The sequence below is a fragment of the Salmo salar genome, chromosome 23, assembly GCF_965601325.2.
Source record: "Salmo salar chromosome 23, fSalSal1, whole genome shotgun sequence".
NCBI classification, from domain to species: domain Eukaryota; kingdom Metazoa; phylum Chordata; class Actinopteri; order Salmoniformes; family Salmonidae; genus Salmo; species Salmo salar.
This window is the reverse complement of record NC_138313.1, coordinates 30,748,900-30,770,957: the sequence shown is the minus strand read 5'-3', so window position 1 is coordinate 30,770,957 and position 22,058 is coordinate 30,748,900. Positions and strand designations below refer to the sequence as shown.

The 22,058-nt window shown below is 44.0% G+C and overlaps 1 protein-coding gene across 2 annotated transcripts in view; it reads left to right on the top strand.

The window, feature by feature from the left end:
* LOC106584374 (long-chain-fatty-acid--CoA ligase ACSBG2) overlaps window positions 1–21,513 on the top strand; it is a 41,829-nt gene extending 20,316 nt beyond the window's left edge. For both annotated transcript variants that reach the window (XM_014169608.3, XM_014169606.3), the window contains exons 3-15: window positions 541–653; window positions 6,703–6,971; window positions 8,177–8,265; window positions 13,308–13,428; window positions 13,538–13,618; window positions 13,768–13,917; window positions 15,683–15,859; window positions 16,478–16,659; window positions 16,957–17,199; window positions 17,400–17,617; window positions 17,792–17,931; window positions 19,164–19,410; window positions 20,374–21,513. In XM_014169608.3, the coding sequence (XP_014025083.3) occupies window positions 541–653; window positions 6,703–6,971; window positions 8,177–8,265; window positions 13,308–13,428; window positions 13,538–13,618; window positions 13,768–13,917; window positions 15,683–15,859; window positions 16,478–16,659; window positions 16,957–17,199; window positions 17,400–17,617; window positions 17,792–17,931; window positions 19,164–19,410; window positions 20,374–20,492 (2,149 nt within the window). In that variant the 3' untranslated portion in view covers window positions 20,493–21,513. The remainder of the gene's footprint in view (window positions 1–540; window positions 654–6,702; window positions 6,972–8,176; window positions 8,266–13,307; window positions 13,429–13,537; window positions 13,619–13,767; window positions 13,918–15,682; window positions 15,860–16,477; window positions 16,660–16,956; window positions 17,200–17,399; window positions 17,618–17,791; window positions 17,932–19,163; window positions 19,411–20,373) is intronic.
* The last annotated feature ends 545 nt before the right edge of the window (window positions 21,514–22,058 follow it).

Below are 22,058 nucleotides of genomic sequence, written 5' to 3'. Positions count from 1 at the left end.
TCGCGCAGAATAACTGATGAATTTATGAACGCTCAACACCCGTTGAATATGGCCGTGTCAGTAAACATCTCTGCAAAAACATTAGTCATTTAAATTGTTACCTGCAGCACAGTTAGTCACCAACCTCTGGATAACATGAAAACAGCCTAACCAGCTCTGCTATGGCACGTAAAATGGTCAGTGAGGTGTTCTCATTTGTCACGCTCTGAATTTACAAACACACCTGAAATTGTAAAATGTTGAGCTAGTGATTTGTTAAACTAACAAACTAGCAAGAGGTTGCATAGCAACAGCATCAACTTCCGGTAGACAGGCGAAGCTCTAGTACGCTCAACTGAAAGGATACCGTTCGTTTCCAGTATACTAAAATGAACTAATAGTATGTAGTATACAGTATGTTAGTGTGGGTATTCGAGCACAGCTAGATTCTTTATTTTCTGACACTGAAAAGCTTCCTCCATCTTTAGACATGACAGTGGAATACAGTAGGACAGGACTGGGAATCCACTTAACATTTGTTTATAACGTCTTTCCCCTCAGTGAGTCATCAGAGGAGTCAGCCGGTGAGCGGGAAGAGGAGATTGGGGCGAACACTGAGCTCACCAACAACCTCGCAGACATCCTTACTGAACAGCCCACACACACAGAGACTGGTGAGCGCATATATATATATATATATATATATTACACACATTTACATGGCAAACGCCACAAGGAGAACATTTTAGAAAGGACACAAATAAATGTAGGAAACTGGCTTACAACTGTTAGCGCGTACACAAACTGGTTCACACACACTCTTGAGGTTGGCACTTGGGTACAGAAGGTATACCAGTTCATTGATTTTGAGGTTGACCAAATGAATTGTCCTCTTTTTGAATTTTGAGGAAATGGGCCAAAGGGAAGTGAGGTCCCAGACTTCCCTTTCCTGTCTCTGACCAAGAACATTCAGTCATCAACATTCCTAATGCCCTAAGTATGAAAACTATATTTATTAGGTATACTCTGGCATTTAGAATACATTCAGGATGGGGTTTTCACAAACTTCAAATTAATAAATAAATTCACATTTCAAAGTGTTGATTTGTCAGTTGGTCAGTAAACACTCTGTTGCTCTTAAATCAGTGGGGCTTTCTCTTCCATCCACCTGAAGTGCAGTACAGCAGTACCATGAGGATCTGGCTGAGGCTGGTACCATGGCCATGCGTGGCTATTGACTAAAGAAGTATTTGGTCATAAACAGTCCCCACTGAACTCCCAGAAGGTTCCACTGACAGCGCTGTGCTGTTGACCGTAGACAACACAGCGCTCTGGTAAGCCTAACACCAGGCCACATGATCCTACGCTTCTGTTGCTATTTCAGTTTTATACTTCTTTGAAAGGCTTCAAAATATTGGCAGGGAATATCTATAGTTCCAGTCTTGTCATGGTGACCTTTCGATTGTTTTTATTAAGACCAAAACGCTAATAGTACTAGGTGAGTTATAGATTCTGTTTGTCTCTGGCTAACCTAGCGTAGCAGGCGTTTGTGGAAACCCCTTCAAATTAGTGGTTTCAGCTATTTCAGCCACACCCGTTGCTGACAGGTGTGTAAAATCGAGCACACAGCCATGCAATCGCCATAGACAAACATTGGCAGTAGAATGGCCCCTACTGAAGAGCAAATACTTTCAACGTGGCACAGTCATAGGATGCCACCTTGCCAAGTGCTGAAGCGCGTTGAGCATAAAAATAATCTGTCCTCTGTTGTAACACTCACTACTGATTTCCAAACTGCCTCTGGAAGTAACGTCAGCACAATGACTCTTCGTCAAGAGCTTCATGAAATGGGTCTCCATGGCCGAGCAGCCGCACACAAGCCTAAGATCACCATGCGCAATGCCAAGTGTCGGCTGGAGTGGTGTAAAGTTCGCTGCTATTGGACTCTGGAGCAGTGGAAACGCATTCTCTGGAGTGATTAATCACGCTTCACCATCTGGCAGTCCAACAGACGAATCTGGGTTTGGCGGATGCCAGGAGAACATTACCTGCACGAATACATACTGCCAACTGTAAAGTTTGGTGGAGGAGGAATAATGGTTTGGGGATGTTTTTCATGGTTTGGGCTAGGGCCCTTATTTCTAGTGAAGGGGAAATTTTAACGCTACAGCATACAATGATATTCTAGACAATTCTGTGCTTCCAACTTCTTGGCAACAGTTTGGGGAAGGCCTTTTCCTGTTTCAGCATGACAAAGTGGGGTCCATACAGAAATGATTTGTCAAGATCGGAGTGGAAGGACTTGAATGGCCTGCATAGAGCCCTGACCTTAAAACCACATTGAACACCTTTGGGATGAATTGGACCGCCGACTGCATTCAAGGCCTAATCACCCAACATCAGTGCCCAACCTCATGAATGGAAGCAAATGCCTGCCGCAATGTTCCAACATCTAGTGGAAAGCCTTCCCAGAAGAGTGGAGGCCATAGCAGCAAATGGGGGACCAACGCCATATTAATGTCCAATGATTTTGGAATAAGATGTGTTTTGGCCATGTAATGTATACTGAACCAAAAATATAAATGCTACAATTTTAAAGATTTTAGAGTTAATTTAAGGAAATCAGTCAATTGAAATAAATGAATTAGGCCCTAATCAATGGATTTCACATGACTGGGAATACGGATACGCATGTGTTGGTCACAGCTACTGTTAAAAAATAAATGTAGGGGTGTGGATCAGAACCAGTTAGTATCTGGTGTGACCACCATTTGCATCATGCAGCGTGATACATCTCCTTCGCTTAGAGTTGCTCAGGCTGTGGAGTGTTGTCCCACTCTAATTAAATGGCTGTGCAAAGTTTCTGGATGTTGGCGGGAACTAGAACACGATGTCATACACTACCATTCAAAAGTGTGGGGTCACTTGAAATGAGTTGAATAGGAATGAATAGGAAATATAGTCAAGACATTGACAAGGTTATAAACAATGATTTTTAATTGAAATAATTGTCAAACTTTGCTTTCGTCAAAGAATCCTCCATTTGCAGCAATTACAGCCTTGCAGACCTTTGGCATTCTAGTTGTCAATTTGTTGAGGTAATCTGAAGAGATTTCAACCCATGCTTCCTGAAGCACCTCCCACAAGTTGGATTGGCTTGATGGGCACTTCTTACGTATCATACGGTCAAGCTGCTCCCACAACAGCTCAATAGGGTTGAGATCCGGTGACTGTGCTGGCCACTCCATTATAGACCGAATACCAGCTGGCTGCTTCTTCCCTAAATAGTTCTTGCATAGTTTGGAGCTGTGCTTTGGGTCATTGTCCTGTTGTAGGAGGAAATTGGCTACAAGTTAAGCACCATCCACAGGGTATGGCATGGCGACGCAAAATGGAGTGATAGCCTTCCCTCTTCAAGATCCCTTTCACTCTGTACAAATCTCCCACTTTACCACCACCAAAGCACCCCCAGACCATCACATTGCCTCCACCATGCTTAACGGATGGCGCGGGCATCTTCATTTTTTTTTATCCGTCTCACAAATGTTCTTCTTTGTGATCTGAACACCTCAATCTTAGATTTGTCTGTCCATAACACATTTTTCCAATCTTCCTCTGTCCAGTGTCTGTGTTCTTTTGCCCATCTCAATCTTGTATTTTTGTTGGCAAGTCTGAGAGATGGCTTTTTCTTTGCAACTCTGCCTAGGAGTCGCCTCTTCACTGTTGATGTTGAGACTGGTGTTTTGCGTGTACTATTTAATGAAGCTGCCATTTGAGGACTTGTGAGGCGTCTGTTTCTCAAACGAGAGACACTAATGTACTTGTCCTCTTGCTCAGTTGTGCACCGGGGCCTCCCACTCTTTCTATTCTGGTTAGATTCAGTTTGCGCTGTTCTGTGATGGGAGTAGTACACAGCGTTGTACAAGATCTTCAGTTTCTTGTCAATTTCTCACATGGAATAGCCTTCATTTCTCAGAACAATTATAGACTGACGAGTTTCAGAAGGTTATTTGTTTCTGGCCATCAGCCTGTAATCGAACCCACAAATGCTCCTCTTTTAATTACTTGTTACTTTAATCTCTTATTCTAATCCCATTTTTTTTTTTAAACTGCACTGTCGTTTTAGGGGCTCGTATGTAAGCATTTCACTGTAAGGCCTACACCTGTTGTGTTCGGCGCATGTGACTAATAAAATTTGATGCTCCAGATACTGAACTAGTCTAAAAGACATTTTTAGTGCTTCTTTAATCAGAAAAACAGTTTTCAGCTGTGCTAACGTAATTGCAAAAGGGTTTTCTAATGATCAATTAGCCTTTTAAAATGATAAACTTGGATTAGCTAACACAGTGCCATTGGATCACGGGGTGATTGTTGCTGATAATGAGCCTCTGTACGCCTATGTAGATATTCCATTAAAAAGCAGCCATTTCCAACTACAATAGTCATTTACAACATTAACAATGTCTACACTGTATTTTTGATCAATTTGATGTTCTTTTCATAGACACAATGTGCTTTTCTAAAACAAGGACATTCCTAGGTGACCCCAAACTTTTGAACGGTAGTGTACACGTCGATCCAGAGCATCCCAAACCGGCACAATGAGTGACATGTCTGAGTATGCATGGCATTCCAGGAATCGTGTACAGGTCCTTACAACATGGATGTGTACAGGTCCTTACGACATGGGGCCATGCATTATCATGCTGAACAAATGAGATGATGGCGGCGGGTGAATGGCACAACAATGGGCCTCAGGATCTCATCGTATCTGTGCACTCAAAATGCCATCAATAAAATGCATTTAAGTTGTCCGTAGCTTATGCCTGCCCATATCATAATCCCACCTCCACCATTTGGCACTTCACAACGAAAGACGTCAGGAAACCTCACGCCCACATGACACCATACACGTGGTCTGCGGTTGTGAGACCAGTTGGATGTGCTGCCAAATTCTCTAAAACCACTTTGGAGATCGCTTATAGTAGAGAAATTAAGATTCAGTTCTTTGGCAACAGCTCTTATGGACATTCCTGCAGTCAGCATGCCAATTGCACGCTCCCTCCAGACGTCTGTGCTGTTGTGGCAAAACTGCTTATTTTAGTGGCCTTTTATTGTCCCCAGCACAAGGTGCACATGTGTAAGGATCATGCTGTTTTAAGCTTCTTGAGATGCCACACCCGTCATGTGGATGGATTATCTTGCCAAAGGAGAAGTGATCACTAACAGGGATGTAAAGAAATTTGTTCACAAAATTTGAGAAATAAGCTTGTGAGTATGGAACATTTCTGGGATTTATTTCAGCTCATGAAACATTGGCCCAACACTTTACATGTTTTGTTCATACTTTTGTTAAGTGTAGATCCCCCTACAAGAAAAGAACTGTCGGAATGTTCTCTTCTGCAATGTTCAACCAATCCAGTAAATGTGGAGGATTTGAGATGGCGTGTCATCTTGTTAACATCCGAAAGGGGAAGTCGCGTGACGAGTCCATTTCCCCGGAATATCCGTTGAGGACTCTGCAGAGGCTAGTTTCTGGCTAATGGGCCCCCAATTTTAAAAAAAATAACCGGCTATAATATTGTGTTACAGAATTAATTATTGAACAGGACCGTCTAACTAGCTCTGAGAGGTTCACAGTTCAGTCTCCTGCCCTATTAGTTCCTGCTGTATTGTTAGCTCCTACTAGTGGGAGCTCTCCTTGTGCGGCCTGTGTGCCTGGACTCTGTATGGGCTGCCAATGCGGCTTTTGGGATCCCCTGTCTGGCCCCCCCTTATTTTGTCTGGTGTTGGGCAGATTGGCGTCTCATACTGGGCCTGGTGTGTGTGTGTTTACTGGCAGAGACTGGGGGCCAGGCCAGGGTCAGCACAACCCACTGCCTCTGGCTCTCCACCAACACTGCAGCAACACCAACAGTGGAGGGAACACGAGGACAAACGGCTACTGGGATTTAAGACCAGAAGTCAGAGCAGCCTCATGTCCCTAAAGCTCATTTCTGTGATTGTCTGTGTAAGCAGCAGGCACGCCATTCAAAGTGATTGGTTGGACTTCCTCATAGGGTTTGGGAGCCGTTTGACAGAGTGATTTGCCTGCGTGTGCAGACTGGGAATTTATGCCCATCACCAATGTTCTCTCTCAGCTGCGAGTGCTCACAAAACGTGTACATTTTCTAGCCTTCTTTGAAAAGTGAGTCGGGTGAAGAGCTTTTATGTCTTAAAATGGGGCAGTGTTTTATTTTGGGAAAGGCTTGAATAAGCTAAGCTGCCAATTGCAGGGGGTAGCACACATTTTTGTCTGCATCTCGGTAATAATGCTTTTTATTTTGTAAAGTAGTTTCTTCCATCCAACACAAATCATTGTCTGTCACCATCTTATTTGAGTGGCTAAACAGGTTCATGTCAAGCCCTGCATCTTTTCAAATGCCTACATTATGATCAAATAGCCACGGTAGCCTACTTTGCCACTGTTAATTTTAACTTAGTCGGTACAGCCTCAGTGTTCACTGTAAACGTGTGCCAGAAGTTGCACAGAATTTTCACATCTCAAGTTTGCATTCAGCAGACCTGAAATTTGCTCAGTTGCCCATCATCACTAAACTGTCCGGAAAGGGAAATGTCCCTCTTTTCTGAGGTGCAATCAAACGTGAGTCTAGACAAAGCTCTCAAATCAAACACGCCTTTCATTCGCCTTCTCAGTTGATTTGCCTCTCCTCTCTCCCTCAGTGAGTGCCCAGCGACCAGACTCCCTGTCCCTGGCGATGGCTGAGCCAGAGCGGTGGACGTCCAGGGGTGATGGGGAGGTGACGCTGCGGATGGGGGAGTCGGGCTTTGCAGCTGAGCCCCCACTCACTGTAGACCAGATGTTTAAAACTGCAGTGGAGAGGTTTGGCAGCTACACCGCGCTGGGCTGGAAGGAGGGAGAACAGACGAAGACCATGAACTACCAGGAGTACTACCAGGCTTGCCGCACCGCTGCCAAGAGCTTCCTCAAGGTGAGACTAAACACACAGACCAACTGTACTTATGCAAATCAGACCATAGCTGACACTTTACTGCTGTAAATGTGGATGTCAGAACAAAGTTGCAATAGAATGCGGTAAGATAATGGTAGGAGTTGAGGGTTCCACACCGATAAGGGCTGTGAAGTATTATTACAAAACATTCTATTGGTGTAAGTGTCTCCTAGATTTCCAGTCATAACAAAGGCTTATAAACATCAGTTCCTAAAGTGAAACAAAGTATGAGAACAAGTTCTGTTGGCAAGGCAACAATGTATCCTCAAACCAAATATGAAGCCAAAGCAAAAGAGAACCACTGTGGAGGATGTGTGCCCTTTTTAAGAAGGAGGCTTTTGATAACTTCCCCTCTCACTGATCATAGTCCACTATCCTAACTTCAGATCAGTGTGTGTTTAACCTCGTGGTGGCGGCGTCACTGTCACCAGCATGCGTAGGGTGAGATGAAATGTGGGAGGTAGAGGCAATGTGCTGCTGGGGGCAACATCTAGATGCAGGCCACACTAGAGTGGGACGATATGGAGAAAAATCCATATCACGATAAATTACCTGAATTAATGAGGTAAAGATGAATAGAACGATACATTTATAATGTGCACTACCATTTTTATTTATTATCCTTTAAACTACTACTAGTTTGTTAATGGGACAATTGATGGCTACAAACATCAATCAAACTTTTATGTCAAAATTCACATTTCTCTAGTATAGGCTACTTATCGTGGTGAACGATATCAGCGAAATGCCTGCGATAAGTGATCCATGTCGATCATTTTCGGTTTATCGTCCCAGCTCTAGGCCACGCTACTGTTTATTGTGAAACTCCACACTGTACATGAGTGAGGATTAGGACTGGCTCAGGCCCAGGGGAAGCCACACATCCCCACATCTGAACCTGACTGCCTCCTACTTGGAGGGAGAGGGGGAGAGTTGTGCTACTCTGCATTGGCAAGCAGCTGTACATTTGTTGTATCACGATGGTGTATTTTATTACTACTCTTGTTATAAAAGACCCTCTGTAGTCTGTATTTGGCTTTGCTTCACCTTCCCCTTTATCTGAACTCTTATCCATAGAAAAATGAATATTAACAGGCATTGTATCTGTTATGTTCCTCTTTTTAGGGGCAATGTGAGATCTATGTGTAGGTCTTTTCTCATGCTGTGTGTGTGTGTGTCCACAGCTTGGCTTGGAGCGCTACCATGGGGTTGGCATTCTGGGCTTCAACTCTGCTGAGTGGTTCATATCTGACATTGCTGCCATTATGGCTGGGTGAGTCTCTACACTTCTGTTCACTAGGGGGTCTGACACGCTCCCTGTCATGTGAGGGTGTGATGTACAGAATGTTCCCTTCTCACTGATCTACAGTAGCCCAGTCTCTTTTGTGTAGCTAAGTGACTTATGTGACTGTAACCAAAGACCTGAGATCAAAATCAAATCCAAAGTTCTTCGTTACATGCTTCATAAACAGGTATGGACTATCGGTGAAATGCTTACTTACGGGACCTTCCCAATGATGCAAAGAAAATAGAGAAATATTTAAAACGCTTAATAGTAGTGTGTGTGTGTGTGTGTGTGTGTGTGTGTGTGTATATATACAGTTGAAGTCGGAAGTTTACATACACTTAGGTTGGAGTCATTAACTTGTTTTTCAACCACTCCATAAATTTCTTGTTCACAAACTATAGTTTTGGCAATTCGGTTAGGACATCTACTTTGCATGACACAAGTAATTTTTCCAACAATTGTTTACAGACAGATTATTTCACTTATAATTCAGTGCATCTCAATTCCAGTGGGTCAGAAGTTTACATACACTAAGTTGACTGTGCCTTTAAACAGCTTGGAAAATTCCAGAAAATGTCATGGCTTTAGAAGCTTCTGATAGCTTCTGTCAGTTGGTGTACCTATGGATGTATTTCAAGGCCTACCTTCAAACTCAGTGCCTCTTTGCTTGACATCATGGGAAAATCAAAAGAAATCAGCCAAGACCTCAGAAACAAAATTGTAGACCTCCACAAGTCTGGTTCATCCTTGGGAGCAATTTCCAAACGCCTGAAGGTACCACGTTCATCTGTACAAACAATAGTACGCAAGTATAAACACCATGGGACCACGCAGCCGTCATACCGCTCAGGAAGAAGACGCGTTCTGTCTCCTAGAGATGAACGTACTTACGTGCGAAAAGTGCAAATCAATCCCAGAACAACAGCAAAGGACCTTGTGAAGATGCTGGAGGAAATGGGTACAAAAGTATCTATATCCAAAGTAAAACGAGTCCTATATCAACATAACCTGAAAGGCCTCTCAGCAAGGAAGAAGCCACTGCCCCAAAACCGCCATAAAGCCAGACTATGGTTTGCAACTGCACATGGGGACAAAGATCATACTTTTTGGAGAAATGTCCTCTGGTCTGATGAAACAAAAATAGAACTGTTTGGCCATAATGACCATCTTTATGTTTGGAGGGAAAAGGGGGAGGCTTGCAAGCCGAAGAACACCATCCCAACCGTGACGCGTGGGGGTGCTTTGCTTCAGGAGGGACTGGTGCACTTCACAAAATAGATGCCATCATAAGGTGGGAAAATTGTGGATATATTGAAGCAACATCTCAAGACATCAGTCAGGAAGTTTAAAGCTTGGTCACAAATGGGTCTTCCAAATGGACAATGACCCCAAGCATACTTCCAAACATCACACCTGCGGGACAGGTACAGGCTGATCGTCCTCGCAGTGGCAGACCACTTGTAACAACACCTGCACATGATCAGTACATCCAAACATCGCACCTGCGGGACAGGTACAGGATGGCAACAACTGCCCGAGTTACACCAGGAACACACAATCCCTCCATCAGTGCTCAGACTGTCCGCAATAGGCTGGACTGAGGGCTTGTTGTAAGGCAGGTCCTCACCAGACATCACCGGCAACAACGTCACCTATGGGCACAAACCCACCGTTGCTGGACCAGTCAGGATTGGCAGAAAGTGCTCTTTGATGAGTCGCGGTTTTGTCTCACCAGAGGTTTTGGTCGGATTCGCATTTATCGTCGAGGGGGATCGATTTGGAGGTGAAGGGTCCGTCATGGTCTGGGGCGGTGTGTCACAGCATCATCGGACTGAGCTTGTTGTCATTGCCTGCAATCTCAACGCTGTGCGTTACAGGGAAGACATCCTCCCTCATGTGGTACTCTTCTTGCAGGCTCAGACCTTTTGGATCTAGGGCCATTTTCCCCCCCAGAAATGTCTGGGAACTTGCAGGTGCCTTGTTGGAAGAGTGGGGTAACATCTCACAGCAAGAACTGGCAAATCTGGTGCAGTCCATGAGGAAGAGATGCACTGCAGTACTTTATGCAGCTGGTGGCCACACCAGATACTGACTTTTGATTTTGACCCCCCCCCCCCCCCCCCCCCTTTGTTCAGGGACACATTATTCCATTTATTTAGTCACATGTCTGTGGAACTTGTTCAGTTTGTCTCAGCTGTTGAATCTTGTTATGTTCATACAAATATTTACACATGTTAGGTTTGCTAAAAATAAACGCAGTTGAAAGTGAGAGGACGTTTCTTTTTTTGATGAGTTTATAACCAGCATCAAGCTGTAGGCATAAGAGCGCGTCCCATTTAGTCTTAATGCCGTAACTTACTTAGGCCTATGATTGATACAGTAGCATATATAAATCATTTTCGTTTTAAAATTAAATAATTAGTAATTAGTTGAATAATTAGTCTAAACAATAAATAAACCACAATTCACAAATGAATGCAACTGATTTTAGTCTGCTATAATAAAGGCTTTTTCTTTCGTTAGAACAGACACTCTGGCATGTTTATTTAGTCTTTACATTGTTCCAAATGGTCAGAAGAAAATATTGTAATCGAACAGCAACTGTTTGGCACACATTTATAGTCACACAGCGCTTGCTCCTTTTTCTTGACCTCCAGTAGTTTCCAAAACTAAGTCAAATGTCTTCCACAGATCTGACTTCCCCTTTCCCTCCTGAGCAACCAGCAAACATTCGCCTGTTTTGCGTTTCTTTTTGACATCCTGCACGTCATTTTGTTGCCACGTGTTACTGTGTTCGGAGTTTGTTATAACTCATTTATTTATGTGATTAAAATAAGCAGGGGTTGAGGGAGTAGGGAATGTTTTTCCTAAACAATTAGATTTTGGTAACAGAACATTAAGTCAAAAACAAAGTAAATGGCTGACAAGATGTTGCAGCTTCAGCACGGACAGCGCAATAAACACTTGCTGTGGTGCCTTTTCGCTGCAGCTGGGAACTGTACTGAACAACAAATATAAACGCAACGTGCAACAATTTCTTAGATTTTACTTGAGTTACAGTTCATATAAGGAAATCAGTCAATTTAAATAAGTTGGGCCCTAATCGATAGATTTCACATGACTGGGAATACAGATATGCATCTGGTCACATACCTTTTTAAAAGAAAATGGAACTCACGATGGGCCTCAGGATCTCATCACGGTATCTCTGTGCATTCAAATTGCCATCGATAAAATGCAATTGTGTTCATGGTCCGTAGCTTATGCCTTCCCATACCATAACCCCACAGCCACCATTGACATCAGCAAACTGCTTGCCCACACAACGCCATACAAGTGGTCTGCGGTTGTGAGGCCGGTTGGATGTACTGCCAAATTCTCTAAAATGACGGAGGCGGCTTATGGTAGAGAAATTAGCATTACATTTCCTGGTAACAGCTCTGGTGGACAGTCCTGCAGTCAGCATGCCAATTGCGCGCTCCCTCAACTTGAGACATCTGTGGCATTGTGTTGACAAAACTGCAGATTTTCGTGGCCTTTATTTTTCCGCGCCCATGGTGCACTTGTGTAATGATTATGTTGTTTAATCAGCTTCTTGATATGCCACACCAGTCAGGTGGATGGATTATTTTGGCTAAGAAGAAATGCTCACTAAAAGGGATTTAAACAAATGTGTGCACAACATTTTAGAGAAGGAGCTTTTATTTCAGATTATGAAACATGGGACCAATACTTGTTGTGTTTTTGTTCAGTGTACTTCTGTACGATGGCATGGTGGGCTTAAACCAATATTGGAGGATAATGTATCATCGTTGAAATCTCCAGTTTGGGAACATTTTTGCTTCCCGGTAGATTACAACGACAATGGTCACAGTTGTGGATTACATTTTTTTATTTAGCCTTTATTTAACTAGGCAAGTCTGTTAAGAACAAATTCTTATTTACAATGACGGCCAAACCCGGACGACGCTGGGCGACTTGTGCGCCGCCCTATGGGACTCCCAATCACAGTCAGATCTGATACAGCCTGGATTTGAACCAGGGACTGTAATGACACCTCTTGCACTGAGATGCAGTGCCTTAGACTGCTGCGATAAATGTTGCCGCACTCAACGAGAATCATGCAGCTGCCAACGCCTCATATGTTCACACATTTACACCAACATCAACCAGGTATACCGGAGCAAGACTGAAACGCATGTTACAAACTTCCTTCTTGCACCCATTTCAGCAAATGGGTAGTACCTGCTCTATATAAGCAAACCAATTCTGAAGTTTGCAATGAATTGTCCAATGCACCCTGTTGCGCTTACTTAACTGTGACGGCTCATCACATTACCTCAGATTTGGAGATGTCCCGTGTGACACACACCCCCTTTTGAGAGTCACACGTATGCATTTGGCACTGAAGAAGGCAGTGTCATGGTGCCATCGTAACCAAATGGGAATTTACCACATACGACTGGGAAAAATCCACTTGAACGGCCCTCAAACTGGGGGAAACTAGTCTATCATCTTGAACACCCACTACTTTCACATGGTGACCTCTAACAGATTTTTCGGCAGTTAAACGCAACAATGTTTTGAACACTCTATAATTTGTTTACAAGCATGATGGCTGTACTTTTAGTTTATGCTTGACACTGCTTGTTGGAAATTAGCACTCGGCATTTCTCGACGAGTTCAAATCCCATGAATGCATCCAACTGGTATTTACGGCTTCACAACTAGTAAATTCCACCTCCCACAGTTCCAAACGTAGCATCAGAGTCGTAACAATCGCTGAAACAACAGACAATGCAATGTACATTGTGAATGGCATTTTACTTTTCTAAAAAGAACGCAATCCATACCAAACCGCGGGTTTGGTGAACCGTAACACCCCTAGTACAGACTGTTCTTTCATGATGAGCATAACTTTATGAAATACATACTTACCTAGCAGAGTTGCCAAACCTGTCTGTGGGAAAGGAATCTTGAGTTTCATGGACCATGAATCAACATGACTCACTGTTTCTTGTTGCCAGTGGGTTTGCAGTGGGTATCTACACCACCAACTCCCCAGAGGCGTGCCAGTACTTAGCAGAGAACTGCAAGGCCAACATCATCGTGGTGGAGAACCACAAACAGCTACAGAAGATCCTACAGGTAAGCACAGAGGATGGAGAGCTTTAGATTTGCTTAGATTCATCAATACATCAGGGATACCTTCATCCTTTTTTTAACCTTAATCGGTGTATTCCTCTTTTTCCTTCAGGTTCAGGACAAGCTGCCACACCTGAAAGCCATTATCCAGTACAAAGATGCACTTAAAGAGAAGAGACCAAACCTCTACACGGTATGCGTGTCAAACTATTTCGATTTCATTTGAACATTAGAAGCTGGATCAATGCCTTCTGTGTCTTTAGAAGTGTTCATAACGCACTACAGTTCCTGCTGGTTTGTTTCCCCCCACTGTATCCTGACTATCTTGTATTCTCTACACAGTGGGTAGAGTTTATGGAGCTGGGCCGTGATGAGTCCAACTCTCAGCTGGATGACATCATCGCTACCCAGAAACCCAACCAGTGCTGCACACTGATCTACACATCAGGGACCACGGGCCAGCCCAAAGGAGTGATGCTCAGCCATGACAATGTGAGTGACACCCACCAGTAATATTAAACTGCCAGGTGGTGAAGGTGGGCAACAGCACCTCCGCTATGCTGATCCTCAGCACGGTGTCCCACAAGGGTATGTGCTAAGCCCCCTCCTATACTCCCTGTTCCCCCATGACTGCGTGGCCACGCACATCTCCAACTCAACCATCAAGTTTGCAGACAACACAAGTGGTAGGCCTGACTACCAACAACTACGAGACTGCCTACAGGAAGGTGGTGAGGGCCCTGGCGGAGTGGTGCCAGGAAAATAACGTCAACAAAACGAAGGAGCTGATTGTAGACTTCAGGAGACGACTAAAGGAACACTTCCCCATCTGCATCGACTGGGCCGCAATGGAGAGGGCAAAAAGATTGAAGTTCCTTGGCGGCACATTACTGACAAGCTGAAATGGTCCACAGTGTGTTTTATTTCTTCCTTTATTTTTAAACCCCTTTTTCTCCCCAATTTCGTGGTATCCAATTGGTAGTTAGTCTTGTCTCATCGCTGCAACTCACGTACGGACTCGGGAGAGAAGGTCGAAAGCCGTGCGTCCTCCGAAACACAACAGTGCACCAATGTGTCAGAGGAAACACCGTACACCTGGTGACGGTGTCAGCGTGCATTGTGCCCGGCCCACCACAGGAGTCGCTAGAGCGCGATAGGACATTCCTGCCGGCCAGACCCTCCCCTAATCCGGACGACGCTGGGCCAATTGTGCGCCGCCCCATGGGTCTCACTGTCACGGCCGGCTGTGACAGAGCCTGGACTCGAACCCAGAATCTCTAGTGGCACAGCTAGCACTGCGATGCAGTGCCTTAGACCACTGCACCACTCGGTTGGCCCCATACAGTGTTGTGAATGCGCAACAGTGCCTCTTCAACCACAGGAGGCTGAAGATATTCTACAGATGTACCATTGAGAGCATCCTGTTGGGCTGTTTCACCGCCTGATACGGCACCTGCACCGTCCACAACTGCTGGGCTTTCCAGATGGTGGTGCAGTCATCCCAACGCATCACCGGGGGCGCACTGCCAGCCCTCCAGGACATCTACAGCACCCGGTGTCACAGGAAAGCCAGTAAGATCATCAAGGACCTTGGCCACCTTAGCCACGGCCTCTTCACCCCGCTACCATCTAGAAGGCGAAGACCGTACAGGTGCCGAGAAACTGAAAAATGTCTTCTCTCTTCAGGCCATCAGACTGTTAGTCACCACTAGCCGGCCTCCGCCCAGGAGCCTACCCTGAATTTTAGTCATTGTTATTTGCCGGCTACCACCCGGTTACTCTAACCTGCTGCCCTATGTAAATAGTCATTGACCTCTGGTCTCTTTAATAATGTTTATACAGTTTTACACACTTTATGTATATACTGTATTCTAGTCATGGTTCATCTTATACAATTACTGCTGTACACACCTTTTCTATTTATATACTGTCCATAATATCAATACACCCATATATTTTTATATTTCAGACTCTGACATTGCTTATTCTAATATTTCTAATTGCTTTAGAATTTTTTTTATTTGCATGTATTGTTAGGTGTTACTGCACTAGTTAGTTTAGTTACACCCACAATAACATCTGCAAAATGTGAACGCGACCAATAAAATGGCTGCACATTAGGTTCCATTGTAAAGATCTATGAGAGTGATGCACTATCAGTGTCATGATGTAAAAATGTAGCCCCCTATCTATTCAAAATCCACCTTTGCTCCGAGTTTACTTGTGAATGACTGTCTCCCTCGCTCTCTCTTTGTAGCTGACATGGACAGCTTTCGCCGTAGGCCGCCATGTCCGGCTAACAGAAGCCACCAAGTCTCAGGAGATAGTTGTCAGCTACCTGCCTCTCAGCCACATCGCTGCTCAGATGGTGGACATCTGGGTCACCATGAAGGTCGGAGGGGCAACCTACTTCGCCCAGCCAGACGCACTGAAGGTGATGGTCTATTCTCATTTAGAAGAGGACCTTTTCCACATTCTCCATGTGACAGAGAAGATTGTCGTGCACTCTGTTACTCCCACTTGTCCTCCCCTTCATTTTAGATTAAACCTAGTGTATAATCCAGTTAAGGGAGGCAGATTTAAGTTAAATTGATTTCCTGAGGGGGAACCTACTCACACAAGACAACTCTTTGTTTTGCAATTGATCAGTTCATTAGTGCAGTGTTTCCCAACTCTGGTCCTCGAGTAACCCCAAAAGCACACCTTTTTGTTGTTGCCCCGGACAAAAACCCCTGATTCAACTTGTCAAGGGTTTGATGATTAGTTCACATGTAGAATCAGGAGAGCTTGTCTGGGATCACAACAAAAAAGATGTGCTGTTGGGGGGTACGGGAAACACTGCGTTAGTGGATCTGCTCTCTGTGAAAAGGCTGTTCTTCCCAAAATAAGCGTCAGCTTTACTAAATGCACTACGTTGCAAATGCTTTTGAACAGTTATCCTCAGGAGCTGAACTGTCTTTCTCAATGTGCTAGTGTCCGTATTACTCTGCTCACACACACATACTTTGATTACCAACCCCTTCAGTGTGTGTGCCTCCCTGTCTGTTCTCAGGGCTCCCTGGTCAACACGATGAGAGAGGTGCGTCCCACAGCCTTTATGGGCGTACCACGCGTCTGGGAGAAGATGCAGGAGAAGATGAAGTCCGTCGGGGCCAAGTCGTCCACTGTGCGCAGGAAGGTGGCAGTCTGGGCCAAAGGAGTGGGGCTGAAGACTAACCTCAGCAAGATGAATCAGTATGTATACCAGTATGAACCGGTATGTAGCCTATTGAATAGGGCGAGGGGAATCTGTGTTCTAATTTACCTGTTGCACCACCTGTGGTTCTGACTTCTTAGTTATTTTTTTATTTATTTTATTTTTAAGGCCAATACTACTATCACAAACATGACAGAACAGGATGAGTAGTTGTCATGGCCACGCACAGTATAATAATGCTAGCACAGTATGTACAGTATTGAACTACAGCCTGAGGTATAAAGATATAGTAGAGATGTTATATTAAACTCCTGCTTCCGCTCTTGCCTGCTCAGGAATGGAGCTATGGCAAGGACGCCCGTCAACTACCGCCTAGCCAAGAAGCTGGTGTTCAGAAAGGTCCGTAAGGCCCTGGGTCTGGACCGCTGCACCAAGTGTTACACAGGTGCAGCCCCCATCACCAAGGATACCCTGGAGTTCTTCCTCAGCCTGGACATCCCAGTGTACGAGCTGTACGGAATGAGTGAGAGCACTGGACCTCACACCATCTCTCTGCCCAACGCATTCCGCCTCACCAGGTATCTTACAGCAGATACTCTCCACATTCCCCTGAACACACAATGCCTGACACTACATATTTCCATGCTCACTCAATACAAATTAATTCATTACAACAGGCCCAAGCGCATACATACCTTGGCTTTTAGCAAGTGTATTTGCTGTCGATTTACTGTATATTCTTCAAGAACTGCAAAGTTAAAGTGTTTTGTCTCCCAAGCGTTGGGAAGTTGATCCCTGGCTGTGAGACTAAGATCCACAGTCCTGACCAGGAGGGCAATGGGGAGATCTGCTTCTGGGGGCGCCACGTCTTCATGGGCTACCTCAACCAGGCCGACAAGACAGAGGACGCCCTGGACGCAGAGGGCTGGCTGCACTCTGGAGACCTGGGCAAACACGACGACAACGGCTTCCTGTTCATCACTGGACGCATCAAAGGTACGCAGTCTCCTCTACACACTATAACCCCATCCGCAAAAGAACCCCAGGCCAATCATCAGAACCTAGCTTTAAACAGAACCGACTGAAGTTAGTTGAAAGCCTGTTAGTTGATGGAAGACTCCAAGTTAGAATTATCCTCATTAAAACATCTGTTTCAATGTGTGTTTCCAGAGCTGATCATCACAGCGGGTGGAGAGAACATCCCTCCAGTGCCCATTGAAGATGCTGTAAAGGAGGCTGTGTCGCTGGTTAGCAACGCCATGCTCATTGGAGACAAGAGGAAGTTCCTCGCCATGCTGCTCACCATTAAGGTATGACCAGTTAGCTACAGCACTGTTGGTGTAAAACCAAATCCCCATCCCAACTCATACCCCGTTTAACTCAAAGGTCATCTTCTAAGTTCTGACAACCATTTCTATTTAGAACAAGGATGTTATACAGTTTAGATTGTGTAACATCCTTTAGATGGCCATCTATTGCAGCCACTTCAGGAGTATCAGATAGTTGAGAAATACCATGTGTAATCAGATGCAGCCTCTGAGATTGCACAGTGCTGTGTAAACTCCTTATCATGTAATCATAGAATGAGGCAAGACTGTCATAGTGGATTCTAATATTTTAGCCGAAATCCCAACTTCTGCTCGACCACTGTCACCTGGTGGACATTTTGTACATTGCCATTCTTTATGCTATCTGTTAAGTTCATGTTTTAAGTATCCCAATATTTCTGTTATTACGGTGCTATCACTGTTATTAGTACGCCTGCGTGGTAGTCTCACTGGTGATGGACCTAGCCTGAGTGCAATGGCAACCATGTATTGTTGAAATACGGTTTAGTACATGTTAAACTGGAACCAAACCGTTGTCATTTTATGTTAACAGTATCATTGTCAGTTAACCCTTGGCCTACAATGGTCGCACCCCCACAGAAACAATTAACATAATATAACAATCGGTCAGTTTAAGCTAATGTTTTTTGCATGGGCTGCGTCTCAATCCTCCGATATTTCCCTTCCGCATCTGTGGTGGAAGGTGATAGAGCTAAAGCATTGTTTGTCAGACCAGGAGACATGCCAAAAATCGGTCTTCTCACAAAAACGTCTGTAGCGTCTTCTCGGTTTGGCTTACTAACTATTATGACCACTCCTTTGAAAGCCGAGACTCTCACAAACACAATAGGACAGACACTTCAGAACAAACTTCCTTTAGATTTTTTTTGGGGGGGGGACTATCTGTTCCATTTGGTGAATCTGTTAGTCAAGGTGTTTCTATTGGCTAATAGCAATGCCAAATTGAATGTTTCATCCAATAATTTTATATTTTTTGATACCTTAAGGGGTCTTAAAATTCAAAATCAAATAGCTTAATGATCCATCTTAAAACAATTCCTTATGTTAGCCCCCTCACCCGGCTTAGACTCTAGGGTTAATGGCATTGATTAATGAAACATAAATTATCCATGCACAAGACAGCCTTCTAAGAAAAATGCATATGTCTTTTATCTCCTTCACTGACTAAAACTTCATGTCTCTTTACCCCTCAGTGCCAGGTGAATGGAGACACTGGTGCTCCTGAGGATGAGTTGACTCCAGAGGCCGTAGAGCTGTGCCGAAAGCTGGGCAGCAATGCCACGCGAGTCTCAGAGATTGCCGGCGGACGTGACCGGGTCATCCATGCCGCTATCCAGGAGGGCATCAACCGCGTGAACGAGAACGCCACCTCCAACGCCCAGCGCATCCAGAAGTGGATCATCCTAGACCAGGACTTCTCCATCACTGGGGGAGAGCTGGGTGAGGGGGGGCCAGTGTGCATGTTGGTTTAGTGCCATGTTCTTAACTGCAGTATGTTTTTCCAGGTCATTACATAGGCTGGACTCAGTGTGCATGTTGGTTTAGTGCCATGTTGTTTTTCCAGGTCATTACATAGGCTGGACTCTAGTTTCCATGATGTATATGGCCAATTTCAATAGAAGAGTTTTTGTTGCCCTTTTCTCAGTCTATTGCAGACCATGTCGTCACTAGTTTTTCCCACCTATCCAGTGGTGGCTGTCAATGAGCATAACAGCAGGATATACACTGAGTGTACAAAACATTAGGAATACCTGCTCTTTCCTTGACAGACTGACCAGGTGAAGGCTATGATCCCTTATTGATGTCACTTGTTAAATCCCCTTACATTTTAGTCATTTAGCAGACGCTCTTATCCAGAGCGACTTACAGTAGTGAATGCATACATTTCATTTCATGCGTTTTTTTGTTTTTTTTGTACTGACCCCCCGTGGGAATCGAACCCGCAACCCTGGCGTTGCAAACACCATGCTCTACCAACTGAGCCACAGGGAAGACGAAGGGGAGGTGTCAGGTTAGAGAAAGATTAAGCCTTGAGACATGGATTGTGTGTGTGCGCCATTCAGAGTGAATGGGCAAGACAACATTTTTAAGTGCCATGGTAGTAGGTGCCAGGCGCACCAGTTTGGGTGTGTAACGTTGCTTGGTTTTTCCACGCTCAAGTTTCCCTGTCTATCAAGGATGGTCCACCACCCGAAGGACATCCAGCCAACTTGATACAACTTTGGGAAGCATTGGAGTCAACATGAGCCACCATCCTTATGGAATGCGTTCAACACCTTGTAGAGTCCATGCCCTGATGAATTGAGGCTGTTCAGAGGGCAAAGGTGCAACTGAATATAAGGAAGGTGTTCCTAATGTTTTGTACACTGTGTATAGCTGATGCAGTCTCTTTTTCTCCCTCAGGCCCCACTATGAAGCTGAAGAGACCAGTGGTCATGAAGATGTACAAAGAGCAAGTAGAGCATTTCTACAAAGAGGTGGTGACCCCAAGTACCCCTGACAACTCCCTTCCCCCCAAATAGGCCTGGGATAAAGGCCCTTGCAGAGCGATTCATAGAACCGCAACAAAAGACCTGCAGCCAGAAGTCTCTCACACATACGACACACACGTACACCACCTCATACAGACCACCACTCCCTGTGCAGTTCCCGTTTACTCCTGTGAAAATGTTTTGTTAGTTTCTGCTTTGGTTATTGGGTTTTTGTTCACATTTGTGGGTGTTCTAAAGAAAAACTAAGGAAGAACATCCATGAGAAGGTGTTGTAAATCTTTGATTTTTGAAGATGAGTTATTGATGAGCTTATTTCAGCTATTTATTTGTTTTGTGATGAACAATAATACATGATAGATGAAGTAGTTGTATGTCATGAGGCATGGTTAATGTGCTTTGATACTTGAGACTAAATGGCATAGTATCCAACATTTCCATAGGAAATGGTAGTAGAATTTTGGCCTACATTTTGAAAAAACGTTACTCACAATTATTTATTTTTCTTTTGCCAAAGTCAATACTTACTTGGGGACCAAAGACACATTGGATGTGAAAGAATTATCCAGCTGAAAACTTCCATCTGTAGTCTTCACATCCAGTGTTCGCTCGTCAAAAAAACGTTTCCTATTTATTATTATTGTTGTTTTGCTCTGTCTGCATTGGTCTGGTTTCAGAGTTTTGATGGAAGTATATCATTGTTGTAGCACGGTCCTAAATCATATATGCAGTTCTGCAATAAGACAAGTCCAGGGATGGCCAATGACAAATTAAGTTGTAGATTTAGTTAAAGCCTTGTTGCCATAAGCAAATAGCTCAATGTTGAACTTCTGCACCTACCTTGTCCTACAGAGGGCATCCAAGTCACTTTTTTCAACACGATGGAACCATATCATTCAAGCCATATTATTTTGTTGTATCTAATGTGTTATGTATTTTGACATTGTCATACTATCTGTGGAATTGCCTGGTCTTGTTGGAATGTTTTATAACGATTCTGTGTAAAATTGTTGTGACCATTGTTAAATACTGTAAATATATTTTGCCTACATTGCCTCTTTCCTCTGGTCTTTATTTAAACCATTTTATTACGGTAAATGTTTTTAAAAGAACTGTCTTCAGCTCATCACAGTCTTGTCAAGCAGTGTGACGTTCTTTATACTTGCGCCACTGAACTGAGTTTGTCTTTCTGAAAACTGGTTCATTACATGTTCTCTCCTGAGTTACCTTAATCTAAAACAGAAGAGAATACAAGGGTACATAGAGGAAATGTGATAGCGTATCAAAATTAAGTTCATTCATCCTGAAACCTACATCCAATAATACCCAGGACTGGGGTTTGATCTTATTACACTGCACATACTCGCCCTTCACGTATATGAATATGCTGTGTGGAATGTCTCTGTAACCTACTGTGCATGTTCTGGTCCTTGTAATTCTGAGTGTTTAATTATTGTGGGTTTATTTTGTCAACTTTGTCAGTACAAATGATACTCCTTGGACAGTGGAATAGGAAGAAATCTGATTTGATTCTGGCTTCCAGCACTTTTGACCATTTGTCTTTGAAATACTTGAATTTTTTTATTAAGTAATCTAATG